General features: G+C 35.2%; 1 protein-coding gene across 4 annotated transcripts; it reads left to right on the top strand.

Annotated features, from left to right (window-relative positions):
- Positions 1-2,718: 2,718 nt before the first annotated feature.
- LOC122023359 (serine/threonine-protein kinase BSK1-like) lies at positions 2,719-16,598 on the top strand. 4 transcript variants are annotated; one of them, XM_042581419.1, is made up of 10 exons: positions 2,719-3,649; positions 3,752-4,172; positions 4,286-4,421; positions 4,912-5,045; positions 6,074-6,179; positions 7,144-7,229; positions 14,679-14,867; positions 15,396-15,560; positions 15,681-15,794; positions 16,102-16,598. In XM_042581419.1, the coding sequence occupies exons 2-10, from the start codon at positions 3,843-3,845 to the stop codon at positions 16,354-16,356; spliced, it is 1,515 nt and encodes a 504-aa protein (XP_042437353.1). In that variant the 5' UTR covers positions 2,719-3,649; positions 3,752-3,842; the 3' UTR covers positions 16,357-16,598. The 4 variants fall into 4 exon arrangements, with proteins under 4 accessions (XP_042437353.1, XP_042437351.1, XP_042437352.1 ...); XM_042581417.1 differs by having other exon boundaries at positions 2,719-3,653; XM_042581418.1 differs by having other exon boundaries at positions 2,719-3,679.
- The last annotated feature ends 435 nt before the right edge of the window (positions 16,599-17,033 follow it).

The raw sequence follows: 17,033 nt of genomic DNA, 5'->3' as shown, positions 1-17,033 counted from the left end.
GAGTTTGGGATGCATCAAGAGGAGGCTTCGTAATTAGTTGTTTTTTGGCCATTAATCTCATTTTAACTCAACTTTGTATGTGTTGAGTTGAACTTCTATTTTGTCTATGTTATGAGCTTCTGGAGTGGGACTTGAGAATTTGGATTTGATGTGTATCATGATTATCTCATTGTGGCCATTATTCTACTTTAAAGACTAATCTCATTCTGTTTTGTAATTTTATTGTGTATAAGTGTATATGTTATATGTTGTTTACTTATTTAGACTTTATTTTTATTTTGTATATGTTATGTGTTGTGTAGCTTTTATTCTGTTTTGTATTTGTATTTTGTTCATGTTATGAAATTGTTGTCAGTATAAGTGTATATGTTATATGTTGTTTACTTGTTTAGACTTTATTTTTATTTTGTATATGTTATGTGTTGTGTAGCTTTTATTCTGTTTTGTATTTGTATTTTGTTCATGTTATGAAATTGTTGTGTATTTGTTATGTGGTTTTATTTTTATTGTACTGCACATAATTTTAATTTGAATATGACAAAATTTAGATTCGAATAATTCGAATCGAACTCAAACTTAAGACATTTCTAGTTAAAAGTTCGATTCTGCTCGAATTAATATTCGAATAATTCGAATCGAATTCGAGCTCGAATCCTATTTCGAATCGAATTCGAGCTAAAGTTATTAGTATTTTCGAGCTTCGAATCGAATTCGAACATTATATATATATTTCGAGTTCGAATTCGAATATTAATATTTTTACATTATTCGGTTCGATTCGGCTCGTTTGCACCCCTAGTCCAGATGGATCAATCGAGAGGTACAAGGCACGATTGGTAGCTCGTGGCTTCTCTCAACAGTATGAACTAGACTATGATGAAACATTTAGTTCAGTGACAAAACTTACAACTGTACGAATCCTATATGCACTTGTAGCCAACAAAGACTGGAATCTATGGCAGATGGATGTGAAGAACGCTTTTCTTCATAGAGAATTGGATCGGGAAATTTATATGATCCAGCCAATAGGTTTTCAGAATCAACATCATCCTGAATAAGTGTGAAAGTTACGAAAAGCGCTCTACGGATTGAAATAAGCACCCAGGGCATGGTATGGTAAAATTACTGAGGGGGTGCTTGGTTTGGGTAAGGGAAATGGAATGAGAATAGGAATGATTATCAATAATAATGAAATGGGAATGATTCCCATACCACTCATTCCTATGGGTAATGGCCCATTCCTATGTTTAGAGGAATCAATCTGTGGGACCCACCATCATTTCCCCAAACCAAGTACCATGTTTCATTCCATTCCCATTCCAAACCCCCCAAACAAGCACCCCCTGAATTTCTAACTCAAAGTGGTTATTTAGCAACCTCTGCAGATTCCAGTTTATTTATCAAATCAAATAAAGGAAAATTAGCTATTGTGCTAGTATATGTGGATGACCTAGTCATAATAGGCGATGATAAAGCAGAAATTCTTCAAACAAAAGAGAATTTATCAGTTCGATTTCAAATGAAAGAACTTGGACAACTTAAGCATTTTCTTGGTTTAGAGATTAATCACACACAAAATGGAATATTTCTTTATCAACAAAAATATTCCAAAGACTTGTTGAAAAAGCTAAGTTTGGAATGCTCGAATGCAAGCCGATCTCGACACCTATGGAACCAAATGTCAGAATGTGTGCACATGAAGAAAAAAGTTTAGAAGATGCAACTATGTATCAACAATTGGTAGGCAATCTCATCTACTTAACCTTAACTCGACTTGATATTTCTTATGCAGTCAGTGTGATAAGTCGGTATATGCAAAATCCAAAGAAGCCTCATTTGGAAACAGCTCGACGAATACTAAGATATGTAAAGAGCACAATTGATTATGACCTTTTGTACAAAAGAAATGAAGACTACAAGTTAGTTGACTACTACGATGCTGACTATGTAGGAGATTGTGACATAAGAAGATCAACAACTGGTTATGTATTCAAGCTTGGTTCTAGAACAATCTCGTGGTGCAGCAAGAGACAACCAACTGTATCATTGTCAACCATTGAAGCTAAGTATCGAGCAGCAGCAATGACAGCTCAAGAGAGCACATGGTTAATACAACTAATAAATAATCTACATCAACCAGTAGACTATGCAATTCCAGTATATTGTGACAATCAATCAACAATTTGGTTTGCGGAAAATCCGGTCTTTCATGCAATAACTAAGTACGTTGAAGTGCATTATCATTTTATTAGAGAAAAAGTTCTACAAGGAGAAATTGAAATGAGACAAATTAGTACAGATGATCAAGTTGCGGATGTGTTCACAAAAGGCTTGAGTGCCAACAAATTCAAGATGTTCCGTTATCAACTCAGCACAGTACAAAGGGTTGGTGTTGAGGGAGAGTGTTGAAGATCAATACCAACCCGTTAACGGATAAGAATAAAAATATATGGATGAGAATAATTTTCTCATGGATAGAATTTAATAGATAGAAATTAGAATGTGTGGTTTGGAGTATTTCTCTCATTTAATAGATAGAATTTAAGATAGAAATTAAAATATGTGTGGTTAGGAGTATTTCTCTCATCTAATAGATAGGAATAAAATTTATTTGTGGATAGAATTTAGTTTTATGATAACTATGTATCGCATGGTAAGTACTATAAAAATTCCCCCCTACATTCATATTCAATCATTCAACCGAAAATAAAAATATAGAGTTTTCAAGTTGAAAGTTGTTCTTCATCTTCCTTTTCTTTTTTTCTCTAAAATTGTGAGTGATTCTCAAAAGTGTTGTAGTGTCTTTAAAGTGTGAATATAATACAAGTAATTTATTTACTTGTTTATAATCCAATGTTTTAATAGGAAAGGCCTAAAGCAAGTTAGGATGATCGGATGCTCGTGGATAGGTCCGGTCCAAACACTCGGCCGTTACGATCCAATGCCATTTCTGTTCAGAGACACAATTCAACTCAACGGGAACCAAGTGGTGGAATGTGGATGGAAGCTTGATTCAAATCTGGCAGGCTCCGAGTCTTCTCTTCCCCACAGGCCACGAGCGAGCAACAATTTGTGGTTTTGTATGTATGAACTCGTTCGCTCGTCAAAGGACGCGCTATGGACTCGGCCATATGCGTGAAAGTCATACGCTGGCTTTCAGCCACTTCCATATATGGCTGAGCAATCCACCAATTTGTGCACTGACCAGATTTCCAGCTCCGGCAATTTTTTTTCTTTTGCATTCATTGCGAGTGTGTGAAGCTAGAAGGTGCTCCGAAAACATAAGAAATGCAAAAAAGAAATTTGCAAGGCCCGTGACGAGAGTTCGCGACTCGTGAGATTCATATGTTCTTTTCATTCTGCTAAAGATCTGTCTCCACCTGACACATAATTTTCACCGAGAAATGCAGACCAAGTAGATACATTTCTATAAAGCCTGAAGTAGCGTTGTGCGAAGAAATGACAGAGATGACGTTAACAGCAGTTGCTTGCTGCATGTACTAAATGCTGCTCGTTTGTTGCGTGTCCAGTTAAAGGCAAAGGAGATGAGGAATAAAAGGAGATGAATTATCATTTCTGGTTGCGCAAGTCGAGACTGAGCTCCCACTCGAAGGAAGCATGAGGGGCAAATAGAGAAGCAAGTCGAGTAGTAGGTGTAGTGCTCTTACCTTATTTTCAGGTTACTTGTGTGAAAAAGTTGATATTTTTCACACTTTCCATGTAATTTCCGTTTTAACCGATACATATATAGAAGGGCTAAGAGGAGAGGCAGAGAAGTTTCCATCGAGAAAGGCGTAGCTTTTGTAGTCGTCGTCTCGTCTTCCTCGTAGCTGCTGGCGGCCATGGGGTGCTGCAATTCCTTCCTGCGGTCGGAGAGCGAGAAGTGGAGCCACCAGAGCCAGCAGCAGCAGCAGCGCCGCCGCCCGTCCTTGTCGCTCCAGGCGGCCGAGGACAGTGGTGGGGGCGGCCGAGGGCGAGAAGTGCCGGCCTTTGACCAGTTCTCGCTGGCGGAGCTCAGGGAGGCGACCAACGGATTCATCCCTGAGAACGTCGTGTCGGAGAGCGTAGACAAAGCCCCTAATGTGGTCTACAAGGGCCGGCTGCAGAACCGCAGGTGGATCGCCGTCAAGAAGTTCACCAAGACTGCCTGGCCTGATCCCAAACAGTTCGCCGTTAGTTTCTCCCCCCCGCCCCCCAACCCACCCATCGTGTCGTTTTGTTGCTCGATTGATCTTGTTGTTGGTAGCAAAAAGGGAATAATTGCTTCTTCTTCTTGGGATTATAGGAGGAAGCATGGGGAGTTGGGAGATTGAGGCACAGGAGGCTGGCGAATCTAATTGGCTACTGTTGTGAAGGAGATGAGAGACTCCTGGTGGCTGAGTATATGCCAAATGACACCCTTGCAAAGCATCTCTTCCACTGTATGTATTCCCATCATCCAATTATCTTCTTCTGTTGAAATGACAACTTTCATTAGTTGAAAAATGAGTGTTACTTATCATTTTGTTGAGCTGGAGTATCTGGAAGCTCTCAATTTGCATTGCTTTTCTATTGGAGTACTATGCCATAATTTGTATACTTGTTATAAGCCGAATTTTTAAGCTGTCGCCTTCATTGAAAATGGTTAACTAGTATGCAAAACTGTTGGGAGCGAGTGTCATTAGACTGATTGTAGTTAGGAACTGGACACGCTTCTCAATATCCAAGTTGTTCTAACAACAAGATAAAATCTTGATTTGTCAAATGAAGCATGGTGAATTTGTTGTTCCTATGTAGAAGATAAAAAAAAACAAACAATTTTGGTAAAGAAAAACTGCAATTTGTTCAGCATCTTATGGAAGGTCTTTTTGCGTTACTACTTAAAGTTTATTTTATATGAAATCTTACCCTTTATCATTCTTTGCTTCGAAGGGGAAAACCAAACTATTGAATGGGCTATGCGTCTAAGAGTTGCATTCTATATTGCCGAAGCCCTTGAATACTGCAGCAATGAGGAACGACCACTGTATCATGACCTGAATGCTTACAGAGTCCTTTTTGATGAGGTGACTTAGCTAATTATTATTGAATCATCTTTTCATTTGAACAGTTAGGATTCTTCTGCAGTATGATATATTGCTGACACAACAATGGTTTGTTGTGGGAAAATATCATTGGAGTTTGTACTTTTAAAAGAAGATAATATTGAGCCGAGCAGCTTTTATTCTATATTGTCTTTGCAACTTTATGAAACTTGTCTGCTCGGTTTCTTATTCTGCAAGCTTCTACTTGGAAACTAAGATGTAGTGATTTGTCAAATCTCATGGTATTGATTTTTTTCTATGCTAAAGACAAAGTTCTCTATGATTGAATCAAAATGGGCAAACTTCTGTGACTTAAGAGATATTATGCTTGTGAGCAAGTTTTCATTGCCATTTGAGAATGCATCCTTTATTTAACTGGATTTTCTGTCTTTAAGAATCCCTGAATACACTTTGTTAGTTACAGTTGGTTTTACTGTGTGTATTATGAGTTTTTGGTTTCTGACAAAGTATTCCATTACTAACTACAGGCCAAGATATTCTGTTTGTGCGTAATAAATACCAATAGTTTTTTATCCATTTATAACAATACCAGCAAAAGTTAAATGAACCAGAGTTAGATTCTGTTTCTGATTCACCATTCAATCTCTTCTTCCTTTTCAAGTTTGAAGTTGCCAAAGCATATTTTGTATGTAGGAGCTATAAGATTAAAAGGCAAGTGAACATAATTCTAAATTGTTGAAAATACTGGCTTGTTAGGTCGTAAATGTATGTAGAATTGGTGTGATTCGTTTCACCCTTTGCCAATTTACTGCAATCACATAAAGAGGCCATGTACATGCACTCATTTATCTTGGCCATGCAACTAGATAGAAAATAATTTCAATGTGTAAAACTTATGAGCATAGCTTCTGAAACTGTAAGATGAAAAAGGAAAAGTAAACAATTATAGTATTTTCCACTTCCTGAATTTGCTGCATTCACAGAAATTGTTGTGACATTTGTTTAAAATGCTGGCTGGTTTTAGTTTATTTTTTCATATATGCATGCAGGATGGTGATCCACGACTTTCTTGTTTTGGTTTTATGAAGAACAGCCGGGATGGGAAAAGTTATAGCACTAATCTAGCATATACACCACCAGAGTATTTGAGAAATGGTACTAGCTTATTTTTGTCACTGAAGAGATTTATTAAGTACATCTTTGATACTAATATCATCTGCACAAATTCTCTTTGTTTGATGTTTCTTTTTAGCATTTTGCTACGAGCAAAACTCTGTTGCATGCTTGAGCATAGTGCTTTATTTTTGGTGAGGAAAGGATTATAGTAATTTTTTCATCATTGAGTTTTGTGTTATATACATGTTCCATAAGTAACAGTTAGAAAAATATCTGTCTATACAATGATAAACTACAATCTACCGAAACAAATCATTATTGATTTTCTCCTATTTCAAAATCGCAGCAAAGGTTTAGAGGATATATGCAGAGAGTATGAAATTTCTAAAAGAGAGAATTATTGGCATATAGCACTTGCTATATGTCTATGGATATCTATTAGATGTTTTATTCTTACTTCATACCATCCGATCAGAAAACACGAAGTTCTGATTTCATTCCACAGAACCGTCTCTTATCTCCTTTGATGCAAGATCATATTGGTATTTTTTTCCCTTCATACCATAGTATCAAGGGCAAATTGTACGAGCCTTGTAGTAGACTGAATTACAGGTGGAGTTCCTGTTGGTTTCAAATTGAAGTGATCCTTCAAACGTGCCCACTTAGTCTGGAACACTATGGCAAGGCTTTATACTAGCTTTATGTAATGCCCAATCTACCTAATTTGATTCATTATTGTCTATTTCACTCGTATGTTACTCAATTTCTATCCAGCAATCAATGCTTTGGGATTATGACGACAATCCAAGCAAATTGATGTGTGCGAGATTTGAAACTAAGTTGAGTTGTAAAGTGGCATTCATGTTTTTTTTTTTAAATTTTCCAGGTGCAAAATTATTACCACTATTCTATCTGTCTTAACCTATCAATATACTAATACCTGCTAAAGTAAGAAGAAATTCAGGCTTGTGCCTATGACTGGAATTCCTTTGATTTTCTGCAGGGAGAGTAACTCCAGAGAGTGTGATATTTAGCTTTGGCACTGTCCTTTTGGATCTTCTGAGTGGAAAGCGCATTCCTCCTACTCATGTAAGTTATTGTTCCATGCTCTTAGGGTTAGATATGCATGTTTTTAAACATAGATTGTTGGTAGTAAGAAACCTGGTGAATAAAATCAAGTTAGTGAGAGCCCGCATACCGATAGTAGACCACCATGGTTATTTGATAAATTCCTTTGCAATCTCTTATCTGCATTCATGAAATCCCTCAGCTTTTGACAAAAGAAGTTGCATTGTATCAGTGTTTTTAAGATTGAACTGGATTGGCTGGTGAAACCAGGAGCCAACAACAAATTCAATCCAGTTTGACTCATAAATTGAGTGATATGAAAATAGTAACCGAGAAAATTGAATCCAGTTAGGTTTCTAGGCTAATGGTTGGTGTTCTTCTGTTCCTTTCTCTTGGGGTTGTGTATATATGTAATTAAAAAAATATTTTGTACAAAAGCATATTTGTGACATTCTTTCTCCAGTTGATGGATCACCAGTATGTTAATATCTTTATTAAACATATAACTATTTTGATAAATGTAAAAATATAAATTATATCTGTGATGTCATTTTCCTAGTCAGTCAGTCCATCTGGTTCCACAGTTGAACCAGCTACTCATGGTTAGTTTGGTTTTTGAAACACATTGTGTTAGAACCTATAGCTGGACAAGATTACTGATGTCGCCCTTAGTCTTGACTATTATGTCTCAACTTATAAGACACGTTATAGACTTTTGATGAAATTGCTATATTGCCACCTTAGGGTGGATTAGACAATGGCTTCAAGAGTCAAGACACACAAGAAACCCTGGTAAGGGAAAACAAAATTGCATGACTAACCTATTTGTCATACATCAAAACCAGATTATTAGTGCAACTTGCACTAACAATCTCCCTCTTTTTGATGTTATGACAATCTAAATTAAAGTTAGAAAAAAAATACAATTAAGCAAACATTAAAAATTGAGTAAAGTGAGTTAACATGATTTGATTTTTCTAACATAACCCACTATCCTATCCCTTTGACATAAATAAAAAAAAAATTAATGCATGAAGTAGAAATAATTAAATAAAGGTTTAGAAAAAAGGACTTTGCAAACTTAGTTTTTCAAGTCTTCAAACAATTATTTCAAGTACTTCAAATAATTTTGAAAACAAGGTTTTGAAAACCAACTACTTTAAATAGAAAGCGCTATCTTTTGAAATTTTTTTGCAAGTAATGTTTTCAAATAAAAACTTTACAAAGGTAAAAACTTAGGTTCATTTGAGGGAGGAATAAATGTTTTCAAGAAAATTTTGCAAGGCTGTTTCAAATAATTTGGTAAAACAATTTATACAATGATATTCAAAAGATTTTATATAATGACTTTACAAAAATTTTGTGAAAGAAATTACCATGAAAATTTAAAAGGAGTTTCAAAATTTTGCAAATATTTTGTAAATGTTTAAATTTTTCAAAGTTAATTTTTACAAGAATTTTTGCAAGCAGAGTTTGAAGATAATTTTTAAATAGAATAATTTTTTAAAATATTTTTAAAATATTTTCCAAAATGTTTTTGCAAAATATTTTCAAGGAAACTTTCAAAGAAGTTTTAAAGGCAAATTTCAAAAAAAATTTGAAATAGGGTTTTGAAAACAAACTTTTCAGATGATGCAAGTATTTTAAAATATTTTTCAAGGTAATTTTTCAACCATATGTTTTGAAAACTTTAAACAAAAGACATTAAATAGATATTTAAGTAAGTTTTAAGATATCAGTTTAAAAAAAATAGCACAAAAAAAACTTTTTAAAAATATGATACTTTTAAAAATAGTTTTCAAACATCCTCTCCTAAACTTGATATTTCTTTAAAAATATTCATCTAAAAAGTGTCATCAAATGTCTAGCCTTTTGTTACTAACTAACTATCAGAGAATAGCAGTGTTCATTTGGTTAATCAAGTTAAGTATTAATGTGAAATTGCTGAAAAAGGACTACTTAACTTGATTAATGTACTATTGTATTTATTGCCCAGACTTATTTTGATGCACTGATATAAGCATTTGAAGTCCAAGCAAAAGGCCTATACATCTCATGTCATTCTAAGTAGTAGATAAAGCAATACAGTGTTATTTTCTACTAAACTAGCTGACAAGTAATTGTCCAAGTACTTGTACTTTTACGATCTAGTTTAGCCGAGTCAGAGTAACCTATTAGTTCAAAATTAGGTGTTCTAGGGTACCAAATTCCTACATTTGGTGTGTCTTTCAAATATCTAAAAAAAAATTTTACATTAGTTACGTGGGATTCCTTAGCACAGGTTTGGTATCTCGCACATATACTAACTGCAAATAAAATATCAGGTCAACTTGCAATTAAATATAAAAGGTTGCCTGACACTCTTATAGTATTTTAGGTCTACGGGTTTTCTGTTTGGGTCACTATCTAAGGTTTTGTTAGTTGTCATTGGTGTTTTTATTTCTTTGGTATTTTCTATTCTTAATTTTTTAAGTAATTCTTTGATGTATTTTTGTTGATAAACATAATTTTCTTCATTTGTTTGTTTAATTTGTAATCCTAAGAAATAAGTTAGTTTATCTACTAGGCTCATTTCAAATTCTTGTTCCATTAATGTTATAAATTCTTGCAAAAAATCTGAGTTGGTTGAGCCAAAAAATATATTGTCTACATATACTTAGGCTATAAAAATATTTTGTTTGAATGATTTTACAGATAGAGTTGGATCAATTTGACCTTGGTTGAACCCTTTGGAAATTAGGTAAGAGGTCAACATTTCATACCAGACCCTAGGTGCTTGTTTAAGACCATACAAGACTTTCTTTAGTTTAAAGACATGGTCAAGATGATGTATACTTTCAAAACCAAGTACTTGACCTATATATACTTCTTCTTTTATTAGTCCATTTAAGAAGACGGATTTAACATCTATTTGATAAAGTTTAAATCCTTTATGGGCTGCATATCTAAGTAGCATTCTAATAGACTCAAGTCAAGCTACCGGAACATATATTTCATCATAGTAAAGTCCCTTTACTTGACTAAATCCTTTAGCTACTAGTCTAGCCTTGTTTCTAACAATTTTTCCATTTTCACTTAATTTATTTCTAAATACCCATTTTGTTTCTATTACCTTTTTATTATTAGGTAATGATATTAAATCTCAGACTTCATTTCTTTCAAACTGGGATAGTTCTTCTTACATGACTATGATCCAGTGTGGGTCAAGTAGGGATTCTTCTACTGTTTGGGTTCAATTTTAGAAATTAAACATATTTGACTTAGGTTTCTAAAAGATGATCTAGTCTGAACTCTTAGGTTTAGGTCACTTATAATTTGTTCAATTGAGTGGTCTGAGCTAACTCTTACTGTTCTAAACTCAGTTTGTGTTTACTCATTTTCTTGTAGTTGATTTTGTTCAACTTCATATTCGTCTATTGGATTTTCACTTGCTCCCTCTAGATCAGTGATAGTTTTAGTGAAATCAATTGGTTGGGACTGAAGTTGAGTTGAGTCAGATTCTTTAGAGATAGTAGTTTTGTTGAATTTTATATTGGTTGTTTCCTCAATTCTTAGAGTAGTTTTATTGTACTATTTAGGGAGTATCCTACAAAGATTTCATTTTCTACTTTTGAGGTAATTTTTTCTAAATATTCTCTTGTATTTAATATGTAAACAGGACTTTTAAATACTTTAAAGTATTTAATATTAGGTAATTTATTATAGTAAATTTCAAATGGAGTTTATTATTTTTTTATTTATTGTTGTTCTATCTTGTATATAGCAGGTTGTACTAACAGCTTCTGCCCAGAAGTATTTTGGTAATTGATATTCATTTAGCATTGTTTTAGTGGCTTCTTGGAGAGTTTTAGTTTTTCTTTCCACTATTCCATTTTGTTGAAGTGTATTAGGACATGAGAATTCTTGATGGTACCCATTTTCTAAGTAGAATTTAGTAAATCTATGATTTTAAATTCCCCACCTTTATCACTCCTATTTTTTTTTTTAGTCTTTTTCATTTTAAATTTGTGTACAAAAATTCCTAAATATTTCAAATATTGCGTCTTTATTTTTTAAGAATTTTATCCAAGTGAATCTTGAGTAATCGTCAATTATTACTAGACAGTATAAATTTTCATTAATCAATTTAATCTCATGTGAGTCAAATATATCTAAATGTAATAATTTAAGTGTTGAGTTGGTTTGAATCTGATTAGTTGATTTGTGGGTTGATTTGGTCTGTTTTTCTTGTTGATTAACATTACAAATTATTTATTCTAAGTTAGGTAGTTTTGGTAGTCCTCTAACTAAGCCATTTAGTTTGGTGAGGTTTCTAAAGTTAGTGTGGAACATTCTCCTATCTCATATCCAGGTTTCCTCTTTTTGTGTCAAGGGACATTTAAGTGAGGAGCTGGATAGGTTAATTGTATAAATATTATTATTCTCAAATCTTTTTAATTTTATTGTAGGGTCTTTGATATGTTTAATTAAGCATTCAGTGGATGTAAACCTAACCTTATATTTTGAGTCACACAATTGACTAAGAGTAAGTTAAATTTGAAATTTTCAATAACAAATACTTTATTAATAATGAAATTGGATTCTAATTTAATGTTACCTATTCCAATTACCTCCAGTCTGTCGTTCTAACTGTCCCTAGTCTTTGGAAGGTTAATTTTGTGAACATGGTTTGATCCCCGGTCATGTGTCGGAAGCAGCAACCACCGTCCAATATCCATTTAGATTCCTAAAAATAATTAGAAGAAATAAACTTTTAGCTCAAGTGTGAAGTCGATTATAATTTAATTTCTTTTAATTCAATTTTAATTTCTTTTAATTTAATTTTAATTTCTTTTAATTTAATTTATTTTAATTTTAATTTTAATTTAATTTAATTTATTTTGATCTATTTGAATCTTTATTCATCTCACCCAAACTATATTTTTAATCAAAGAATCCTATAATTTTGTGAGATGAGTTAAGTTAAATTTTAGATTTTGGTTTAATTTTTTCTTTAAAAAAAGAACTCCTGCTCGATTGGTGGTTTCAAAAGCAAACATTAACACAATGGTTTTATTTTGATTCGGAGCTTGTGACAACTCCTACTCTAAAGTCGCACTCGTCGAGTGCTTTCGTTAGACAATCCACTAGTAGTTTGAAAAGATACAATAATGAAGTACAAGAACTATATATGAAAGATTACCAACAACAAAGAAAACTAAGTAAAGGTTGATGTCCAGTTGTCAGTCGAGCGTTATAGCGTCGTCAGAGCCTTTTTGAAGCAACGCGCAGTAAGAAAAGTTGTAACAGATGTTGTCCTGAAGTTTTTGGTCGAAGGCCCTTATATAAGCTCATTTTGGGCGCCTAGACCATGTTGACATGGTGACCTCTCGTCGAAACTTCATCCACGAAATTTATCCACCTCTGGGCACCCGGATCCCCTCCGGGCGCCTGAACCGTTGATGTGGGCTCGACCAATCGCGCTGCAACTCAGCTCCTGGATAACTTTTCTGGTCCAGGCTCTCGGACCGCCTGGGTGGGCCGGGCAAGCTGGTTCGAGCGCTCAGATTCCCCTTTTTCACACTTCTCCTTCCTGCAAAAATGAGGCAAATAAAAATATGTTTATCCTTCAAAAAGAGTTAGCACAACATAATAAAATAGGAGTAGTAATTGGATCATGTCTCCTCGAGATAGGTTCTAGTCAAGTCTCAGCTTAGGTTTCCCAAATGGACTTAAGTTGGACCAACACCTACAGTTCCCTCAACCGGAAATGCGTCCTCATTAGATCTCTCCTCTAGTTGCTTACCTCTTACTTACCAACTGTAGTCGCTTGACTTGCCTTTGGCCCACCAGGTCTTCTCGTCAGTTGTCAGGTTTGCAGACCCAATTGGAGTTCAGCCGGTTGTTAGGTCCCGCGAACCCAACTGGACTTCTCGCCAGATATGGGGTCCTGCGGACCTATCTGGACTTCGCACCAGCTATCGGGTCTCGCGGACCTAGCTGAATTTTAGTTTAGTGTCAGGTCCTCCAGACCTGTCAACTCCTGTGCACTTGGTAAAAAGGTTAGACACACACCACATCTAATTTTAATCTATTTGTCATATATAAAAGAAGGGGAGCTTTGGTGCAACGGTAAAGTTGTTGCCATGTGACCAAAAGGTCACGAGTTCGAATCCTAGAAACAGTCTCTTGCAAAAAGTAGGGTAAGGCTGCGTACAATGGATCCTTCTCTAGGACCCCGCATGGCGGGAGCTTCGTGCACCGGATTGTTCTTTTGTCATACATCATCGAAACCAGATTATGAGTGCAACTTGCATCAATAGTTCCCACCTACAAATGAAGGTATGCTCAACTTCATTTTCTACACGCTCTTGCTATAGTTCTCCATCTTTTCTACTCGCCGAAAACTGACTTGAGTGTCGGAGAGTCATCACCGGGAACACCTTCCCGGCCCGCCACTAACGACTTTGTATTGTAGGCTTACGTGGAGTCTTCGTTTCGTCAACTTTCTAGTCACATCCCCAGTTTGTTGTCGTCTCCGTTTTCAGATAGGATCAAGTTGTTTACTGTCAGATTGAATAATCTTATGATAAGTTGTCATGACAAGTGTTACTGATGCAAGTTTTTGGTTGGTAGTTTGTGAATTATGTGAAGATAAGATAATTCTGGAAACTAACAAAGGAAGGTGGCTGAAATTTCAACTTTGAACAAAGTGATACACTAACTAAAAGATTTACATTTAGCCTTGATTTTAACAAAACATAATGAAATGTTACTTTGTTACTAAAACCAATACAACATTGTGAAAAAAAATGCCATTGTGGTGTCTTGTGGAACGACAGGACCTTTTTTGGATGATAGGAGATTAGGCTCCCGAACAACTGGCTTTCTAAACCAGGAGTAGTACAAATATCTATGTAGAAAAACACGAGGCTGAAAAATTGCAATCAAAGAATACCACAAATATCAACCACCCTTTTACTTTAGGTGGCATGAATTTTGCCATTGTTCATGTCTCTGTTGCCATACATCAGTGCTCCATTGTGGTGTTTCCTGTCACATACTATTAAGTTGGCTAAAGGAGCTACAATTTGGTTATGTTTTGTGAAGATCATATAGTCAGATGTTAAATCTTTCATTTTGGGAACATTTGATTTTAGCCACGATGTAGTTTTCTCAGTTAATAGCTAGGCCTATGTCACTTACATGTCTTATCAAGGCCCTACACAAAAGGATTAAAGAAAATTATGGCTTATCTATCATGGTGCCTGTGAATATTCCAGCTTCAGTTTGACTATACCCATCCGTAACTATTGTTATTATTTAGTCCACCTTTTACTTGTGATTAGCAAAATTTATAGAGCATGTGCACGTGAATATAGGTTCATTTGTATTGATTATACTATGTGCATGCACACATGAATATATGTGGTTATACTATGCGAAAGGACAAATATATTTGAGTAATTGATGAGATCCAAGTTCTTGCAGGCTCTTGACATGATACGTGATAAAAACACTTTAGTCTTAATGGATTCTCACTTGGAAGGAAATTTCTCAACTGAAGAGGCAACTACACTAGTTGACCTTGCTTCTCAGTGTTTACAGTATGAGCCTAGGGACCGACCCGGTACAAAGAAGCTGGTGGTAACACTTGAACTATTGCAAAGAAAATCAGAGGTACAATTTATGTTAAGAAAGTTCTTGAATACTAGTAAAATATTACTACAATTGTCTGCTGCATTTGAAATATGAATCGTTCAGTTTGACAAGATACAGCTTGAGATAAGTGCGCGTGATGTTCATTTAGTTTATTAGTCTTTCAAAACTTAATATTCTCAATTCCCTTACATATAATAGCTTCTGTTATGAGATAATGAAAACAATTGGAGAAGTGAGTGATTCGATCCTCTTAAAAGCTGATCATTCCTTCTTGTTTGCTATGGCCATCTGCAGATGCAATGCCACAATGTGCTCCTTTGTGGAGCAAATGTTGTCATTTAAAAATAGAAATGAAATAAAATAAATCTTACATGAGATAGGTGCTCTTGTAAACTCGCTAAGTTGCCTCTGTTTGTTAATTGGATGCTTGTCAAGCATTTAAAAGATTCAACAAATGAGTAAGCCAATGTTACATTTCTGAAATGTTTTAGTGGTCTAGTATTTCCAAAAGTATGTTGTATACTAATAATGTTTTGTGTCGCACAGGTGCCATCTCACATAATGATGGGCCTTGAGAAGCAGCATGAAGAAGCTCCACCTCTGCAGCAGCCTCTGTCACCTATGGGGGAGGCCTGCTCTAGAATGGATCTTACAGCCATCCATCAGATTTTAGTAATGACTCACTACAGAGATGATGAAGTAACTAATGAGGTAGTTATGCATATTTTGACACAAGAAAGTATTTTGATTGTTTTCGGCAATACTATGGTTTAGAAAGTAGTTCTAGTTTATAGGAATAGTATAATGGATTGATCTTTTCATGATTATCAGCTATCATTCCAAGAATGGACACAGCAGATGCGGGATATGCTGGAAGCACGCAAGCGAGGGGATTTTGCTTTCCGCGACAAAGAATTTAAGACAGCAATTGAGTGTTACTCTCAGGTATTTCTGTTCTACATAAGTGAATGATTGGGGACAAAATGGTTTGTTTTACTAGGATAAAAATTTGAGTGCTGGTCTCATACATCTGTTCTATAGTGTTGAATGTGATGAGTTTAATTGATGATCATTTATAGGAACCCACTTCACTAGTTCCATTCCAAACTGATTCCACCTAACCGATGAATCTTAGTATTACACAATGGCTATGCTAGCAACATCAACATTGTTTATCTATTTGCGAAGGTTGTTTGACATTATAGCACACATTGCTCAAGTTGACATTGTTCTTTCCCAATTTGTTGTGCAGTTCATAGATGTCGGTACTATGATTTCGCCGACTGTCTATGCTAGGCGAAGCTTATGCCATCTTTTGTGCGACCAACCTGATGCAGCTTTACGAGATGCTATGCAAGCACAATGCCTTTACCCTGATTGGCCGACTGCTTTCTATATGCAAGCTGTTGCTCTTGCCAAGCTGAACATGCAGGGTGACTCCCTGGACATGTTAAACGAAGCTGCAAAGCTTGAAGAGAAGAGGCAGAAGAACACTAGAGGTTCCTAATTATGCTCATGTAATTGTATCTTCTCACTATGCTCTTGTTCATCTGTGCTTGCCGTGCCTGGAAAAGAAATATTATAGAGGGAAAAAAAATGTTTCGATTAATTTAATGTATTTGGTTTTCCTTATCTGTTATATCTGATTAATTGAGAGGTTTCTGAGTCAATCAAGCGTGTACGCCTATTTAACATATCACTCTTCATAGTCGCAGTTAGCACATCACTGCAATAATTTCTGATCTAAAATTGTTTAATTTTTCTAAATTACATGTGATACGGTATGTTGTGACCTAAAGGTAATGTGGAATTGATGCTCAAAATGATGTGATAGTTAAAGTCATGGTGAGGTGATGATCAAAGTTGAGGTTACAATTAGAGTATATATGGTGAATGAGTCACTTTCATCGGGGTTTAATCCCTCACTCCTTAGTACTAAGACATTCAGCATGAAGCTTATCGGGTCCAGAGCTGATCGGACTTAAAGGACTTAACGCTCTACTTTTCAGTGTCAAGGCACCCAGCATATAGCTGGTTGGCCTCAGCGTTGGTCAAATTTACAGGACTTAGTTCCCAATTCTTTGAGTACCAGTCTCTTAGCATACGGTCGATCGGCCCTAGAGTTAGTCAAATTTAAGGGACTTAACACTCCACTCTTCAGTGTCAAGATACATAGAATAAATC

Source organism: Zingiber officinale, chromosome 9B (genome assembly GCF_018446385.1).
Source record: "Zingiber officinale cultivar Zhangliang chromosome 9B, Zo_v1.1, whole genome shotgun sequence".
NCBI classification, from domain to species: domain Eukaryota; kingdom Viridiplantae; phylum Streptophyta; class Magnoliopsida; order Zingiberales; family Zingiberaceae; genus Zingiber; species Zingiber officinale.
The sequence above is the reverse complement of the archived record's forward strand: the minus strand, read 5'-3'. Positions and strand labels throughout refer to the sequence as shown.